This window comes from Lithobates pipiens, unplaced genomic scaffold (assembly GCF_037356315.1).
Source record: "Lithobates pipiens isolate NorthernLeopardFrog02 unplaced genomic scaffold, aLitPip1_a1.2 Scaffold_19, whole genome shotgun sequence".
Taxonomy (NCBI): domain Eukaryota; kingdom Metazoa; phylum Chordata; class Amphibia; order Anura; family Ranidae; genus Lithobates; species Lithobates pipiens.
In genome coordinates, this window is record NW_027507764.1 from 127,418,136 (window position 1) to 127,432,715 (window position 14,580).

Here is a 14,580-nt window from a genome sequence, read left to right on the forward strand (position 1 = left end):
TTTAGGAAAATATATAATGTTTTGGTGTTCTAAGTAATTTTCAGGCCTAAAATGCACATTAACACTCAATGCATTGTAAGTGCAACTTTATTTTCACTTAAGAGGGTTAAAGCAGCCAGTTTAGCCAGGCACAGCCCAAGGGGTTGGGAAACATGTATCTATAAAAACTTTTAAAAATAACATCTTCTTCTTTTGTAACAAATAATTATTTTTAATTAAAAATAAAAATAATTTTTATTGAATTAGGTTCCAAAAATTCCCCATGTGGATTTTCTACACGCTGCTAAAAGATTTTTCCCTCTTATGTAACTGGATAATTGACACAATGCTATTAATATCACATGACCAAGAACAACAACATCTCTGAAAGGTGGGTTTGTTCCAAAACATGACATCACTGCCTAAATAAGAAAAGATTACAAACTGAATATTGAAACTACTGTAGATTACAGCATAAAGAGCAAGGTTTCAGATGACCGAAGAAAGAACATCAGTTTTTCCACACATCGAAGGAAATAAGATGTAAATGATTAAATGAACTCATTCGAAGCTTTGATAGATTCTAGAAATATTGTTAAATTGCAGCCAGCTGGACAGGCCCCACACATTTGCTGCATGGAAACGGTATTTGTCAATATTTTCTATTAGGAATTCTGGAGAAATAATGTGCCATATTGTCTACATCATATCTATGATTGCCAACATCTGAAATCGGTCATTTAATGCAAAGCAGCAGGATTATTTCAATGGCGGTCCTAGCAGGAACACATACTCAGCTTCCATCGCTGCTTTTCTGCTGTGATTGGCCAATGAGAGGGAAGAAAACTACATTATTTTATGGGGGAGCATGTGTCTCCTCCCCTTCCTCCCATGTGACAGAGATGATGGTCAGTGACTGGCTGTTTGGACACCTAGCTGCCACATTCACCAAGTCCATGGTCCAATGTGGGGGGTCTTTTTGTCGGTGTGTAGTTGATGGCTTCCATTCACTGGCTTCCTGCTTCCTAGTGTACAGAAGGTGATCGACTTCTGTACAACAGCTCTGCTGGAAAATTCCCTCTCGATCAGCACTATAGCTGGTAAGCCTGCCCGCTGTCAGAATACAATGTGGCTGTGTGGATGGGGGCGAATATGTGGATGGTGGAAATCGGATAATTTTTTTCTTTTTTTGTTCAGCCTGTTGGTTGAACAAAAAAAAAAAAACAGACTTATCTATGGGCCGCTTTCAATTTTGTTCTGCACCCCAGCACTTCTAAGGCCTTTCTCTAGCACACCTACCCTCACCTCCCAGTAACTGCTTGCTTGGGTGAGTCAGAGTGCTGCGGCCTAGGTATCACCTACAGTGTAACATTTCCACCTCTCGGTACGCTGGTGAAGATCAGGCAGTAATTTAGACTTTGCACCTTGGCCCTTCTCTGGCCTCTTACCATCACTAAACGAGCATGTACGCAGGTGCAGATAGCTAGTCTGCCACCAGCTGACTCTGTGCCAGAATAGTGTCTAGTTACAGTAGATAGTATCATCAGCTGCTAGGCCCCTTTTAGGTAGGACCCTCCTGCAGTGATGTCATAGGTGAGTCAGTGCCTAGTTATAAGCCAGGTTGGGAGAAATCATAGTACACTTGGAGCATGGGAGCCAAGCACCCCTCTGCTCAGTTGTAACCAGCATGTGGAGGCCCTGCACAGGAGGCCAGAGAGTAGACCTGGATCCAAGGAGAACCATCTGTAGACTTTCTGACCCTTATGGAGGTGGGGCTAGGGTGTATTGCAAAAGGTCTTTCAGGCCAGGCCAAGAGTTTCCTGAGGGAAGATGTTGACCTGGAGGGTCCTGGGAGAGGTGTACCTATGGAGGAGGTGACTACAGAGATCTTATTCCAGTACTTATGACCCCAGGTAGAAGGAGAGGCTGTTAGAGAGAGATGGCTGCTTAAAGTGGTCCATATGCATATACATCATATGTGACTGCTACAGTCCATCTACTAAATGTGATTCACTATGTAATATCAAGTGACTTTAGAATGTATGTTGATGTGATGTGACTGTTATGCCATTCCCTGAGTACCTTTAGTAAAGTGCAGAGATTCTATTCATGGGTGTGGATATTCCTTCCTTGGGAATTGGGATATCAATGTCAATGGCCAGGAATGTAGTGTGGAGGCCTATGGCAAGGAGTAGGGCATTAAATGGCAGAGGGTTGGCAGAGGGTTGGTCCACAGCAGGAGGGGCAGTGTTCTAGCAAGACAGGAGCAGGGGCAGGGACTTGTACTTTTGGCACCATTACTAGCCAATTGCAAAGCCCCTCTTACAAGCGTGCATGCACTACTCTGCGGCTTTTACACCATCTGCCCAGCTACTACAACTAAGTCTTGGTCAGCCCATTGGCCTATAATGAGAGTGGCTTTCCAATCTATGACACCAACAATGTCACATTTGGACAGGGAGAAAATCTTCAGCAAACATCTAAGCTCCAAGTCATGTCTCCATGGAGAAGAGCTTGAAGAAATATTATATTTTGAGCAGTCCTAGGATTGCACACCACATATGACACCGTGGTTGGTCTAGATTAAGGCATATATTTAGGGTCTTTATGATATTTAGCAAGTTTGGTAATTTGGCAAAACAAAACACATTAATCACTCAACCTAAATGTGCATGTTAGGGCATTTTAACCTGCTTTGTTTCTTGCAGAGGTCCAGGAATGATTTAAACCCATACCAAATTTATACGGCTGTCTGTGCCCCCACTGATTAAATTGAACCTCTATTCTTGTCCTGGTGACCATCATCACTGAAACAGAACACTCTAAAGTAATACAGTTGTCACCCCAAACCAAGAGTTATGGGTAACTCCTTCAATGGGGAAACAAGTTCTGGTGACAACTTTCTAAGGCTTAGTTTATACTTGCAGGGGTGGAAGCGGAAATAACACATGCCTGAATCACATTTTTACCATCCCCCCAACTGCCTCCCCTAAGCTGCAAAGGCAGCTATATAGGATGTACACAAATGCTGTGGGCTTTGCATCACATTATGGCAAAAATTATCCCTGCTGCCATGTTCAGCAGGGAGTACCGCCCATCGAACACGACCCATTCAATAAAATATGTGCAAAGTGTGTGGTTGCAGCACATTGGAGTGGGCTTTTTGGGTTAAAACCAGCAGTAAGGAGGTGACATAATCTGAAAAGTGATCCACCATGAGCTGCTCTTAAGAGAGCAAAGCATGTGTAATTGAGCCCTAAAAGAGGAATTCCCCTTACTTTGTAGATATTCCCCTTCATTTCCTGTTGCATCATCGGGAAAGAAAATTAAGGGCAATATATGCAACAGGAGGCAGACAGCAAAAAAATAAAAATAAACTGAAATGAGTTTCCTACTCTCTATCTGAAATTAACAAAAAAAAAAAAGTTTTAACTAAAAAGTTTGACTATATATTTACTTTAAAGCGGGGTTCCACTGTTTTTTTTGTGGGGGGGGGGGGGAATTACAAGGGGTACTATATTTAAATGTTGCACTTACTTGTTCCCTTTTTAAAATGTCCTGCTGCCGTTTTTCCAGAAAAAATACTCATTTATTAAATCTTCTACTGCCAGTTTCCATCTTGCCTGTGGGCATGTGAAGCCCACAGGCATTCTCTTCCGGGACACTGTCCCAGCATGCACCGCCCATTCAAGTGCCGATCTCGCGCATGCGCAGTTAAAACAAATCCGAGCGCCAACAACTTCCTTTTTCTAAATCGCGCCTGGTGCCACACAGACTCCTGGGAACTTGAAAAAAGGATCCCAGGTGCGGCCAAGAGGAAGTTCAGACCTGAGCGCTGAAACCCCGCCCATATCCGCAGCCGCACCGCCCATATCCGCAGCGTCCAGGACCAGGAAATAAAGAAAAAAAGAAAGACAGAAGAATGTAGCAGCAAGGTAAAGGTGCTATAATGAAATCAAAGCATATAACAATGTTAAGGGTATATGAGTTGTGATTCAGGTGGAGCTCCGCTTTAAATTAAAGCTTTCTACGCATTTCATTAAAGAAGTATTACACAAAGTTCATACCTCTTGAGTACACCATCCACATTCGGGTCCAAGTGCAAGGCATTTTGTGCATGTAGCTGCGTTTGAAGAGGAACATTGGTTTTCAACTGTAAGAGAGCAAGAAAAGCTGTATAAATATACAATTTTACGTTACTGTATCCTTATTGCATTCAAAACTCCACATTTCCAGTGCAATGCGTTTAAGATGCATTTCACAGTCATTCTTATGGAAGATGCATTCTGCTAGGAACCACATACTGTATACAGCAAGATTTTTTTTTTTTTATTGTAACACAAAGCAACGTACTAGAATGTAGAGATATAAATGCAGCCCAAGACAATACAAGCTCAGCAGACCATAGGGAATATACCACCCATCTTAGGAAACATGTACAATGCCAGTAAAAGTTCTCAGCGGCACTCAGTGACAATAAATATATTTATGTGTGGATATCAATATCTAGTCATATGTGGAAATGTGAAAAAAAAAAAAAACTGTATCAAACATAATTACTCGCTAAACTGATATTGCCCTCCTTCTCCCATCCAATGAAATGAATTGCCCTCTTAAGTGTAGGAAGCAAAATTCCAATATAAAGCTTACAGATCCTGTTCCTCTGCAAACATTCAGGCAAACATTTGCACAGGCACTTCCAAAACACAATAAAGTTAAGGTATTTAAACCTTGTGAAAAACAAATACTGAATATATGTAAAAAAAACAAAGGCATGATCTAGTGGAATCAGTATTATTATGCAGGATCTATATTGCACCAACAGTTTGCACAGTGCTTTGCAACAAAAAAAGGGGAAATAATACAGTTACATGGAAACATAGAAAAGTGACGGCAGAAAAAAGGCCGAGTGGTCCATCGAGTCTGCCTGTTTTTTTTTTTTTTGGGGGGGGGTTCGTTAACTTTTTGTTTTTTGAGTATAGATCTATGTTTTTACAAAGCATGTTTGAAGCCACTTACCGTTGACTGTCTCACTGCCTCTTCAGGAAGACCATTCCAAGTATCAACTACCCTTTCAGTAAAATAATACTAATAATAATACTTTCTAAGATTAGTTTTGAACTTTCTTCTAGCTAGTTTGAGGTCATGTCCTCGTGTTCTTGATTTTGGTTTTGGTTTTGCATTGAAAAAACTGACCTACTCAGCCTTCTTCACCCCCCTTGATGTATTTTAAAGGTTTCAGTCATGTCTCCCCTTTCCCTTCTTTCCTTCAGACTGTACATATTAAAGGGGTTGTAAAGGTCCCCCTTTTTTTTTATTATAACAAATATGTTATAATTACCTCCTCTGTGGGGAAATTTGCACTGAACATGTGTGAACCTAGCCTTACGACCTAAAGAGGACAAGTGATAGAAAAAGTATTAGCTGATTGGGGATGAGTTGTTCAAGAAAGTCACATTTTGGTTGTTGTTAGCTAGAGGAGGAATAAGCTTGCCTGAAGAAGCGAGTTTTCAGGCATAGCTTTGCTATTACATTATACAACTTTCTAACAGTTTCTTTTGATTGATATATCTTCAACTATTTAGTACAAAGGCCTACATGTTGCATACAAATTGAAAATTTTAAGGTTCATATAATATGGTTTTGGTAAATCAAAAGGAAAATTATACAGGAAAATTGTATAATATATGGCTAGCCTTAGTCTGGATGAAAAAGTCTTTGGATGGGGTCATGGGTGGGTAGGAAAAAGAATGTTGTGCAAATGGGTGAAAGTCTACTTTAAAGTGGTTGTATTTATTAATTTTTTTAAAATAACAAACATGTTATACTTACCTCCACTGTGCAGCTCATTTTGCACAGAGTGGCCCCCGAACCTGCTCTTCTGGGATCCCTCGGCAGCTGTCTCGGCTTCCTCCCGCAAGTACTTTTAAGATTCATGCGAGCTCCCTCGTATGGTGAGAAGCACTAGCGGGCGCGCTCCCGTGATACAGCCAGCGGCTATAGCCACTCGCTGTATCACTTGGCCCTGCCCCCGGCGCGCCACGTCATTGGATGTGATTGACAGCAGCGTCGAGCCAATGGCTGCGCTGCTTTGAATCCATCCACTCCAGCCAATCAGCGGCCAGGCTGAGCGGTGAAGAGGACGTCGGGGGCGAGCGTGGGAATTTCAAGGGGTCAGGTAAGTAAAACGGGGGGACTGGGGGTGCCGGCACTGTACATAGAATGCATTAAGGTGAAAAAACATTTACCTTTACAACCCCTTTAATGCCCCGTACACACGATCGGACTTTCTGACAACAAAACTGTGGAATTTTGTTCGAAGGTTGTTGGCTCTAACTTGTCTTACATACACACAGTCACACAAATGTTGGTCAACAATTACAAACATAGTGACGTACAAGACGTATGGCTAGCCGATAAAAAGGAAGTACAATAGTCATGTGCCACCCTTTGGGCTCCTTCTGCTAATGTGTTTGGTGAGCATTGATTCCGAGCATGCGTGGACTTTTTTTTGCAACTGACTTGTGTACACAAGATCAGAATGTCCGACAACAAAAATTTGCTGCCAGAAACTTAACACTGAGGGAGTTATTTACGAAAAGGCAAATCCACTTTCCACTGCAAGTGCACTTGGAAGAGCAGTCGCTCTAAATCTAAGGGGTAGATCTGAAATGAGGGGAAGCTCTGCTGATTTTATCATCCAATCATGTGCAAGCTAAAATGCTGTTTTTTTATTTTCCTTGCATATCCCCCTCGGATCTACTGCGACTTTACTTCCAAGTGCACTTGCAGTGCAAAGTGGATTTTCCTTTAGTAAATAACTCAGAGTGTCTCTCATAGTATGAAATAAGTGTTCTTAAACAGCCTCTTATAACTAGACTTGGTGTCACTGGTTTCTACAGGCAAATGTAGACTAAGGAGAATGATCATAGCCTGGCATACAATAAATGGAAGAGATTTAGGGACATCGGTACATGTATTATTCCATCAATTTTGTTTAAAGCAGAGTTCAAGGCAAAAGGAGAACTCAGTCTCAAATAAAAGAACACCCCTCCCTCCCCTCATTTTTGGATTTTTTTGTTCCTTTTTTAACGTTTTCTTCGGGAATTCTGTTCCATGTCACTGCATGAGGCACATCACTTTTGCGAAGAATCTGGCATTCTTCCTCCCCCATTGCCTTCTGGGACCTGTGTGTGTCCCAGGAGATGACAGGACCATTCAGAAAGTGCCTGCATGCACAGTAGTAAGCCGGCTGTGAAGCCTGAAGTCTTCACTGCCGATTTCCCTTACTTGCAATGCCGGTGCCTGCACTTGAAGCTGATGAACGGATAGGTTTGGGGTGCCGACATTACGGGCTCTCTGGACAGGTAAGTGTCCTTATATTAAAAGTCAGCAGCTGCAGTATTTGTAGCTGCTAACTTCATTTTTTTTTTCTCCAGGCTGGAACTCCACTTTAAGAATCAGGGATGTCAAACTACGGGAGAACAATCTTTTGTTTGTAAATGTTTACAATGGCTGTCATGTTCAATGAATTTCTTCCTAGTCACTTTAAAGCAAATGTCATCTGCCATGCATTAATGATTTAATGAGCGAGGACAGTTTCCACAGAACAGGCCAGGAATGTGGTTTGCTCCTTTTGTTGGGCACTGTGATGTTACTGGCTTTCCATCAGGCATTTCTGATGTGCTTTTACCTGGAAGGAACCTTACGGTTATTTTTACTACGGGGTGTACAGCAATACGTGATCACCGTATATCTGTATATTAGTAACAATCTCCAATAAATGTGTGATGTGGAAAAACAAGCGGAAAGCAGTCACCATATAATTTTTGGAATGTGGGAAATCACACCTACTTTGCTGTTTGAAATATGGCTTTCCTGAAACCATTTTCCACTTTCCCAAACACAATAATAAATGTTTCAGAAATATGGAAACTTTCAACGGGACCCAACAATCCAATATATTGTTTAGTCCTTAGTCCTCTGACTAAATCTGCTGTGTTGTTCTCTAAAACAACTTACATGCATTACACTATGTAGTATATGCACAAAACGTGTCATTGTTGCTTATTATACATTTTTTACACTACTATTGTCTACATTGGAATGGTTACGCCTAATTAGATGTCAACCATATATCAACTTACCATAATGCCGCGTACACGCGACCGGACTTTTCGATGGACTAAGTCTGACGGTCTTCCCGACAGATTTTCGGCGGGCTTCCAGCGGACTTTCCGTACGAACGGACTTGGCCACACACAAGCACATCAAAGTCCGATGGATTCGAACGTGATGACGTACGACCGGACTAGAATAAGGAAGTTCATAGCCAGTAGCCAATAGCTGCCCTAGCGTCGGGTTTCATCCGTTGGACTAGCATACAGACAAACTGATTTTTCGGCCAGACTCGAGTCCGTCGGAAAGATTTGAAACATGTTTTAAATCTAAAGTCCATCTGATTTTTAGACAGCAAAGGTCCGATGAAGCCCACACAAAATCGAATTGTCCAGCGGATTCGTTCGGTCGGACCTTTGCTGTCGAAAAGTCCAGTCGTGTGTACGCCGCATTAGTGGGTAAGTGATTCTACGTGCAAGCAGGTTGGATTTAGGGCCGGTTCCCACCTGAACCAGATCCACGTTCCTGTGCCATTCCTGCGCAACTTCATGTGAATGGGCTGAAATCGCACTGCTTCACACTAAAAGTAATGCATGTTTAACTTTTCAAAAACACACCGCACCAAATGGCAGGGCACTGCTCTACCATGTGATCTGGTGCAGGCAAGCACATTGCATTTGAGATCAGCATTTGGGGTGTGTCTATATTGACACCCACAGAGGATCACACACCAAATGCACAGAACACGCCTTTCCCGAAGCTGGCTTAGATGGAGGCAGAAGGCAGCAGGTGCTATGGTGGGAGGGGGTGCAGCAGAGGCAGGAACTTCTCCCAACTCTTTATTGCCCCTACAAATTGACAGCTCAGCCCTACATTTTACACTGAGGCAGTGACCCTCCCAGTGTAATCAGTGGAGCTCTGCAGTCAGTATGACATCCGACCTTTGAACTCCTACCAAGTACACATAGCATAGACCAGTGATGGCGAACCTTGGCACCCTGGATGTTTTGGAACTACATTTCCCATGATGCTCATCTACACTGCAGAGTGCATGAGCATCGTGGGAAATGTAGTTCCAAAACATCTGGGGTGCCAAGGTTCGTCATAACTGGCATAGTAGATCAGTTGTCAATATGACAGCCGAGCTCCACGGATCACATTAGGAGAGCACCTGTCCCAGTGTAATCTGCAGTGCTGGACTGTTAAGCTGCCCATAGATGGATTGAAGTTTGTCCAGTTCAGCAGGGACCAATAGAATTTTATATTCATCTATGCTCGTTCCATCACAACAGAAGTTGATCTAACAAATGACTTCTATCGAACAGGACTGTTGGAAAACTTTTGTCAATCAGCAGTTGCAGCCAATCTGCGGAGGAGTTCCCGCTGTCAGAATACAATTTCGCAGCAGGAAAGATTTCTGCATCAGCTTCGATTGTGGGGATGGAGAAACCCCCATTGGTTGTTTAACCACTTGTCGACCAGCTCATGCATATAACCCAGCAGGTTGGCAGCACTGTGCGAATCGCTGTTCCTGTACGGCGGCTCACGCAATTGTGGTAGGGTGTGTGCCACAGCATGCTCCTGCTGCATGCTGTGGTAGCATGCCCATGGGTCAGGTGGACTCGATGTCCGCCAGCGACCCGCTATTGACTAGTACAGAGGCAGAACGGGGATCTGTCAGTGTACACAAAGAGGATCCCCGTTCTGACAGGGGACATGTCAGAGATCTTCTGTGGCCAGTGATCAGGAACAGTGATCTCTGTCATTTCCCAGTGAGCCCATCTCCCCTACAGTTAGAATACACCTAGGGAACACACTTAACCCCTTGATCACCCCCTAGTGTTAACCCCTTCCCTGTCAGTGTCATTTTTACATTGATCAGTGCATTTTATAGCACTGATTAATGTAATAATGTCACTGCTCCTAAAAAGTGTAATTTGGGGTGAGAATTATTCCGCTGCAATGTCGCAGTCCCGCTAAAAATTGCAGATCACTGCCATTGCTATTAAAAACAATAAATAAATAAATAAAAGTCCCTAAAAACCTATCCCATAGTTTGTAGACGCGATACATTTTGCAAACTTTGCAAACTAATCAATATACGGCTATCGATATTTTTTTTACCAAAATTATGTAGAAGAATATATATCAGCCTAAACTGATGAATATTTTTATTATTTTTGGATATGTATTATAGCAAAAAGTAAAAAAAAAATATTTTTTTTTTTCAAAATTGACGCTCTTATTAGGACAAAAAACTAAAACTGCAAAAGGTGATCGAATACCACCAAAAGAAAGCTCTATTTGTGGGAAAAAAAAGAACGTAAATTTTGTTTGGGTACAATGTCACACGACCATACAATTTTCAGTTAAAGCGATGTAGTGCCGTATCACAAAAAATGGCCTGGTCATTAAGGGGGAAAATCCTTCCAGGCATCTCTGGTCAGCCTTAGTGTGACAGCCCAGTCCTGTTCTTCATTCATTTATGAAGTAACGCTGTAGCTGTAGCCCTCGGAATCCTCCACACTAAGGCTGGATTCACATCTATGCATTTTAAGTGCTTTTTGCATTTTGCAAATTTGCACAACAGAACGTGTTCCATAGGAAACCATGTTAAATGGACTGTAGTGCAAATATGCAAAATGCAAAAATCACTAAAAATGCATAGGTGTGAACAGTAGTGTATTTAGGTTTTGTGCTGCCCTAGGCCTGACTAAACTCGTGCACCCCTAAATTAAATATGACCCACCTCTTCCTGTCAAGGCTACACCCCTTGCTGTTTAAGACCAGTCCTGAAATTTTCAAGTGGGGACACTAATTCTGAGGGCCTGGGGGGATGGGGGCAATGGATTCCCTTAATTTGCATAGATTTCCTCTCAATTCCTATTTGGCTATGGGGCAGGAAGTGAGGAGAAATCTCTGCAATGGGTCAGGGATGGTAAAAAATTAAATGGCAGGGGCTATAACCCTCCTTACTTCCAAGATTAAAAAAGTGTTGCCCATAGCCAGCCACACGCATACCGGAAGCAGTGCCTAATTTGCCTCTCAGTCCAGTCCACCCCATAAGACTGGTGCTACACTAACAGCGCAATCTGGCGGAGACTCTTCCCATGCTGTCCCCCTGCAAAGTGCTGTCCTAGGCCTGGGCCTTGTTAACCTAGGCCAGGATACATCGTTGGGTGTGAATCAGGCCTCAGGGAATATCTTACATGGTGTTCACTCATTCGGATTCTTTGCCTATCGGGAAGGCTCCTCAGGACCCCCATCATTCCAGCAGAATGAATGTACAGCCACCCATTCCTAGCAAAAGGCCAGAATGAGGGTGTAGCACCCCTACTGGATACTGATCAGAAAAGATACTACACTTAGCCAAAGGGCAGCAAAGGAGGTCTTACTTTTTCTAATGTATTAGTATAAAACATGATTTACAGTAATCAAAGTGTGGCACCAACTCTGAAGGTACGTAGAGCGTCTTCCATTAAAGGGGTGTTCCAGTGGAATTTTTTTTTTTTAAAGTCAGCAGCTACAAACACTTACCTGTCCAGGGCGCCCGCCATGTGCCCCCCCCCCCCCCCCAAGGCTGATACCTCCCTCGTATCATGTCCCGGCGCCGCCATCCTCACTAAGGGAAACAGGCAGTGGAGTCTTGCGGCTTCACTGCCCGTTTCATCCTGCACATGCACGAGTCACGTGGTGCTTTGTGAATGGGGCGAGCTGTGTTCTGGGACACACACAGTTCCCAGAACACACCGTGCCCCATTCCCCAGAAGACAACGCAAGGAGGAAAAGATTGAAGATCACCACGGAGTAGAAAAAGGCAGATTAGGAAGACTGCCTAGCAACAGGGGTTTCTGGTAAATTAAAAAAAAATAAAAAAAAATTCAAAATGTTTTTTTTTTTATTATTATTTTAAGAATATTCTTGATTTTTTTTTTTAGGGTGGCCCTCCACTTTAAGTCACGGCTTCCCCCATATTCTTATTCCAAAGCTGCAAGCTGTTTGCAACTGGCCTTGGATAACTTTGCAATAGCCCAGCCCACTACATATAATAGATAGTTTATGGCTCTCCTCATTCAGAAAACAACAGAAAAGTCAAAGGGTACATGAGAAATGGTAGTTAACAAATATTTATTTCGCAGTGGTTTTGGCACGGCTGTGTGAATTTTACTGTATTTTCCCTCACGGTGCCAATGTTGATTCAGCTGATGATCCACTAGCAAACTGCAGAACAAAAAATGTTGGCAGCAGAAAAGCCTATCTTCTGCATGCCATGAACATCAACACAATCTGTCAAATAACATTCACTACACAAAGGGAAAATCCTGAGTCTTCCACACACACATAGGAAAATACAAAAATGCAGAGTACTATGCAAAATGAATATAGAAGTCAACATTGTAATTTACCAGTAATTTCCATCCAGCACATAACTGGAATAAATCAACAACCATCGTCCAAGAAAAATAGTGAATTAAAGCTGAACCCCAAAATGAATTTTAAAAATCACTACTTAGTTACCCCATCAGTATACTACATTTTTCAAGGAAAGGTCTACCTATAAAGAAGAGTGCATATACTTTCCTTGCTGCCGCACTGATAAATGCCACTGCATTGCTCAGAAGTAGTCCTTTACAGTGGTTGTAAACCTCAGACAACATGATATATGAACACAGCATATCCCTCTATAGAAGTGATGGCAAACCTTGGCACCCCAGATGATTTGGAACTACATTTCCCATGATGCTCATGCACTCCGCAGTGTTGTTGAGCATCATAGGAAATGCAGTTCCAAAACATCTGGGGTGCCAAGGTTTGCCATCACTGCTCTATAGTGTGTACTTGTGTCAAATAAGAGCATTACGTTTCTTGTTAAAAAAATTAAAATGAGAACACTAATGCCGCGTACACACGGTCGAACTGTTTGACGTACTTAGTCCGTTGAAACACATTTCAGCGGACAATCCGCTCGTGTGTGGGCTTCAGCGGACTTTTTCAGCGTGCAGTCCGGAGTACTAAGATTTTCGGTTTTTCCAAAAATCTGTCCGTCGTACTTTGGTTTCAGCGGACAATACGGTCGTCAGTATGCTAGTTCGACGGACTAAGAATGGCGCATGCCCAGAAAGGATTTACACGACGGAAGGGTGCTTTGCTGTGTCTTGGACTTCCTATTTCTAGTCCCGTCGTACGTGCTGTACACGTCATCGCGCAAGCTTTCGACGGACTGTTTGTGTATCCGTGTGTGGTCAAGTCCGTTCAGTGGAAAGTACGACGGATTGTCCGTTGGATTGTATGACGGACTAAGTACGTCAAACAGTTCGACCGTGTGTACGCGGCATTAGTGTCATTTCTTTCTGCTGCCTCGTTCCTCTGCTATCTGCATGAGTCAATTCTGACAAATTCTGACACCAAGGGATCAAAAGGTGACAGCGCAGAGATCTCTAGTACACAGCATGTAATTGACAGCATCAGGCTGTTCATATGTGTGGCGTGAAAGAGATTGTGTCCCTCCAATCAGCTCTCGGTTCTCTTCACCAAGCTCTGCAGAGTGTAATTTCAGCTCTCCGCCCCCTGCTCTCTGAAAGCTCAGATAAGCTGTATACATTTTTCACTTTGAAGAACTGTAGAGAAGAGATGTCTGCAGATAAACAGGTACAAGTTATGGAGGGAGATTTCTTTCATCTCTATGTATCACCTGAGGCTAGTCACTTCAGAATGTAAGTATGTAATATATAAGTATGTTAATATGTAAAATGGTTGTAAACCCTTAAAGTCCATTGATAAAACTGTTAGTTCTTAGGGTGCCCATCTCAATGATCCCCCTCAGCTCTCACTAGTTCCTTCTGCTAACCACTACATCACCACTATATCCTGTACCAATGGAGAGTTCAACAGCAGGAACCAGTAAGAGCCAGAGATGGTGCAAGGATTTTTGACACCCTAGGCAAAACCTTAATTCGCCCCCCCCCCCCCCGGCTCCAACCCTGACCTCACCCCCTTTTCCCTGCCCATGTAAATCCCACCTTTTTAAATGAAGTGTCCATCAAATGCAGCCTCACCAGCGCCCATCAAATGCAGTCCACCAGCACCCACCAAATGCAGTCCACCAGCACCCACCAAATTCAGCCTCACCAGCGCCCATCAAATGCAGCCTCACCAGCACCCATCACATGACGCCTCACCAGCACCCATCAAATGCAGCCTCACCAGCGGCCATTAAATGCAGCCTACCAGTGCCCATCAATGAATGTTTGCTTGCTTCCATTCATTTGGCAGTCGGGACACTGACACAGTCCTCCGCCTCTGATGCTGAGACTTAGTTGCTTGCTGCAGAGAGAAGAGAGAGTTGGAAAACCAGTGACTGGGTGCACCTGGCAGAAGGGTGCCCTAGGCTGTTGCCTAGTTTGCCTAGTGGTAGCACCGGCCCTGGTAAGAGCTGTGAGAACACAGTTGATCAACATTTTAAAGTGTTTATTTCCTAGTAGA

The 14,580-nt window shown here is 43.1% G+C and overlaps 1 protein-coding gene across 1 annotated transcript in view; it reads right to left on the reverse strand.

Annotated features, from left to right (window-relative positions):
• ITGB8 (integrin subunit beta 8) overlaps positions 1 to 14,580 on the reverse strand; it is a 185,301-nt gene that overhangs the window by 93,364 nt on the left and 77,357 nt on the right. The window contains exon 2 of the mRNA XM_077491249.1: positions 4,047 to 4,132. Within this exon, the coding sequence (XP_077347375.1) occupies positions 4,047 to 4,132 (86 nt within the window). The remainder of the gene's footprint in view (positions 1 to 4,046; positions 4,133 to 14,580) is intronic.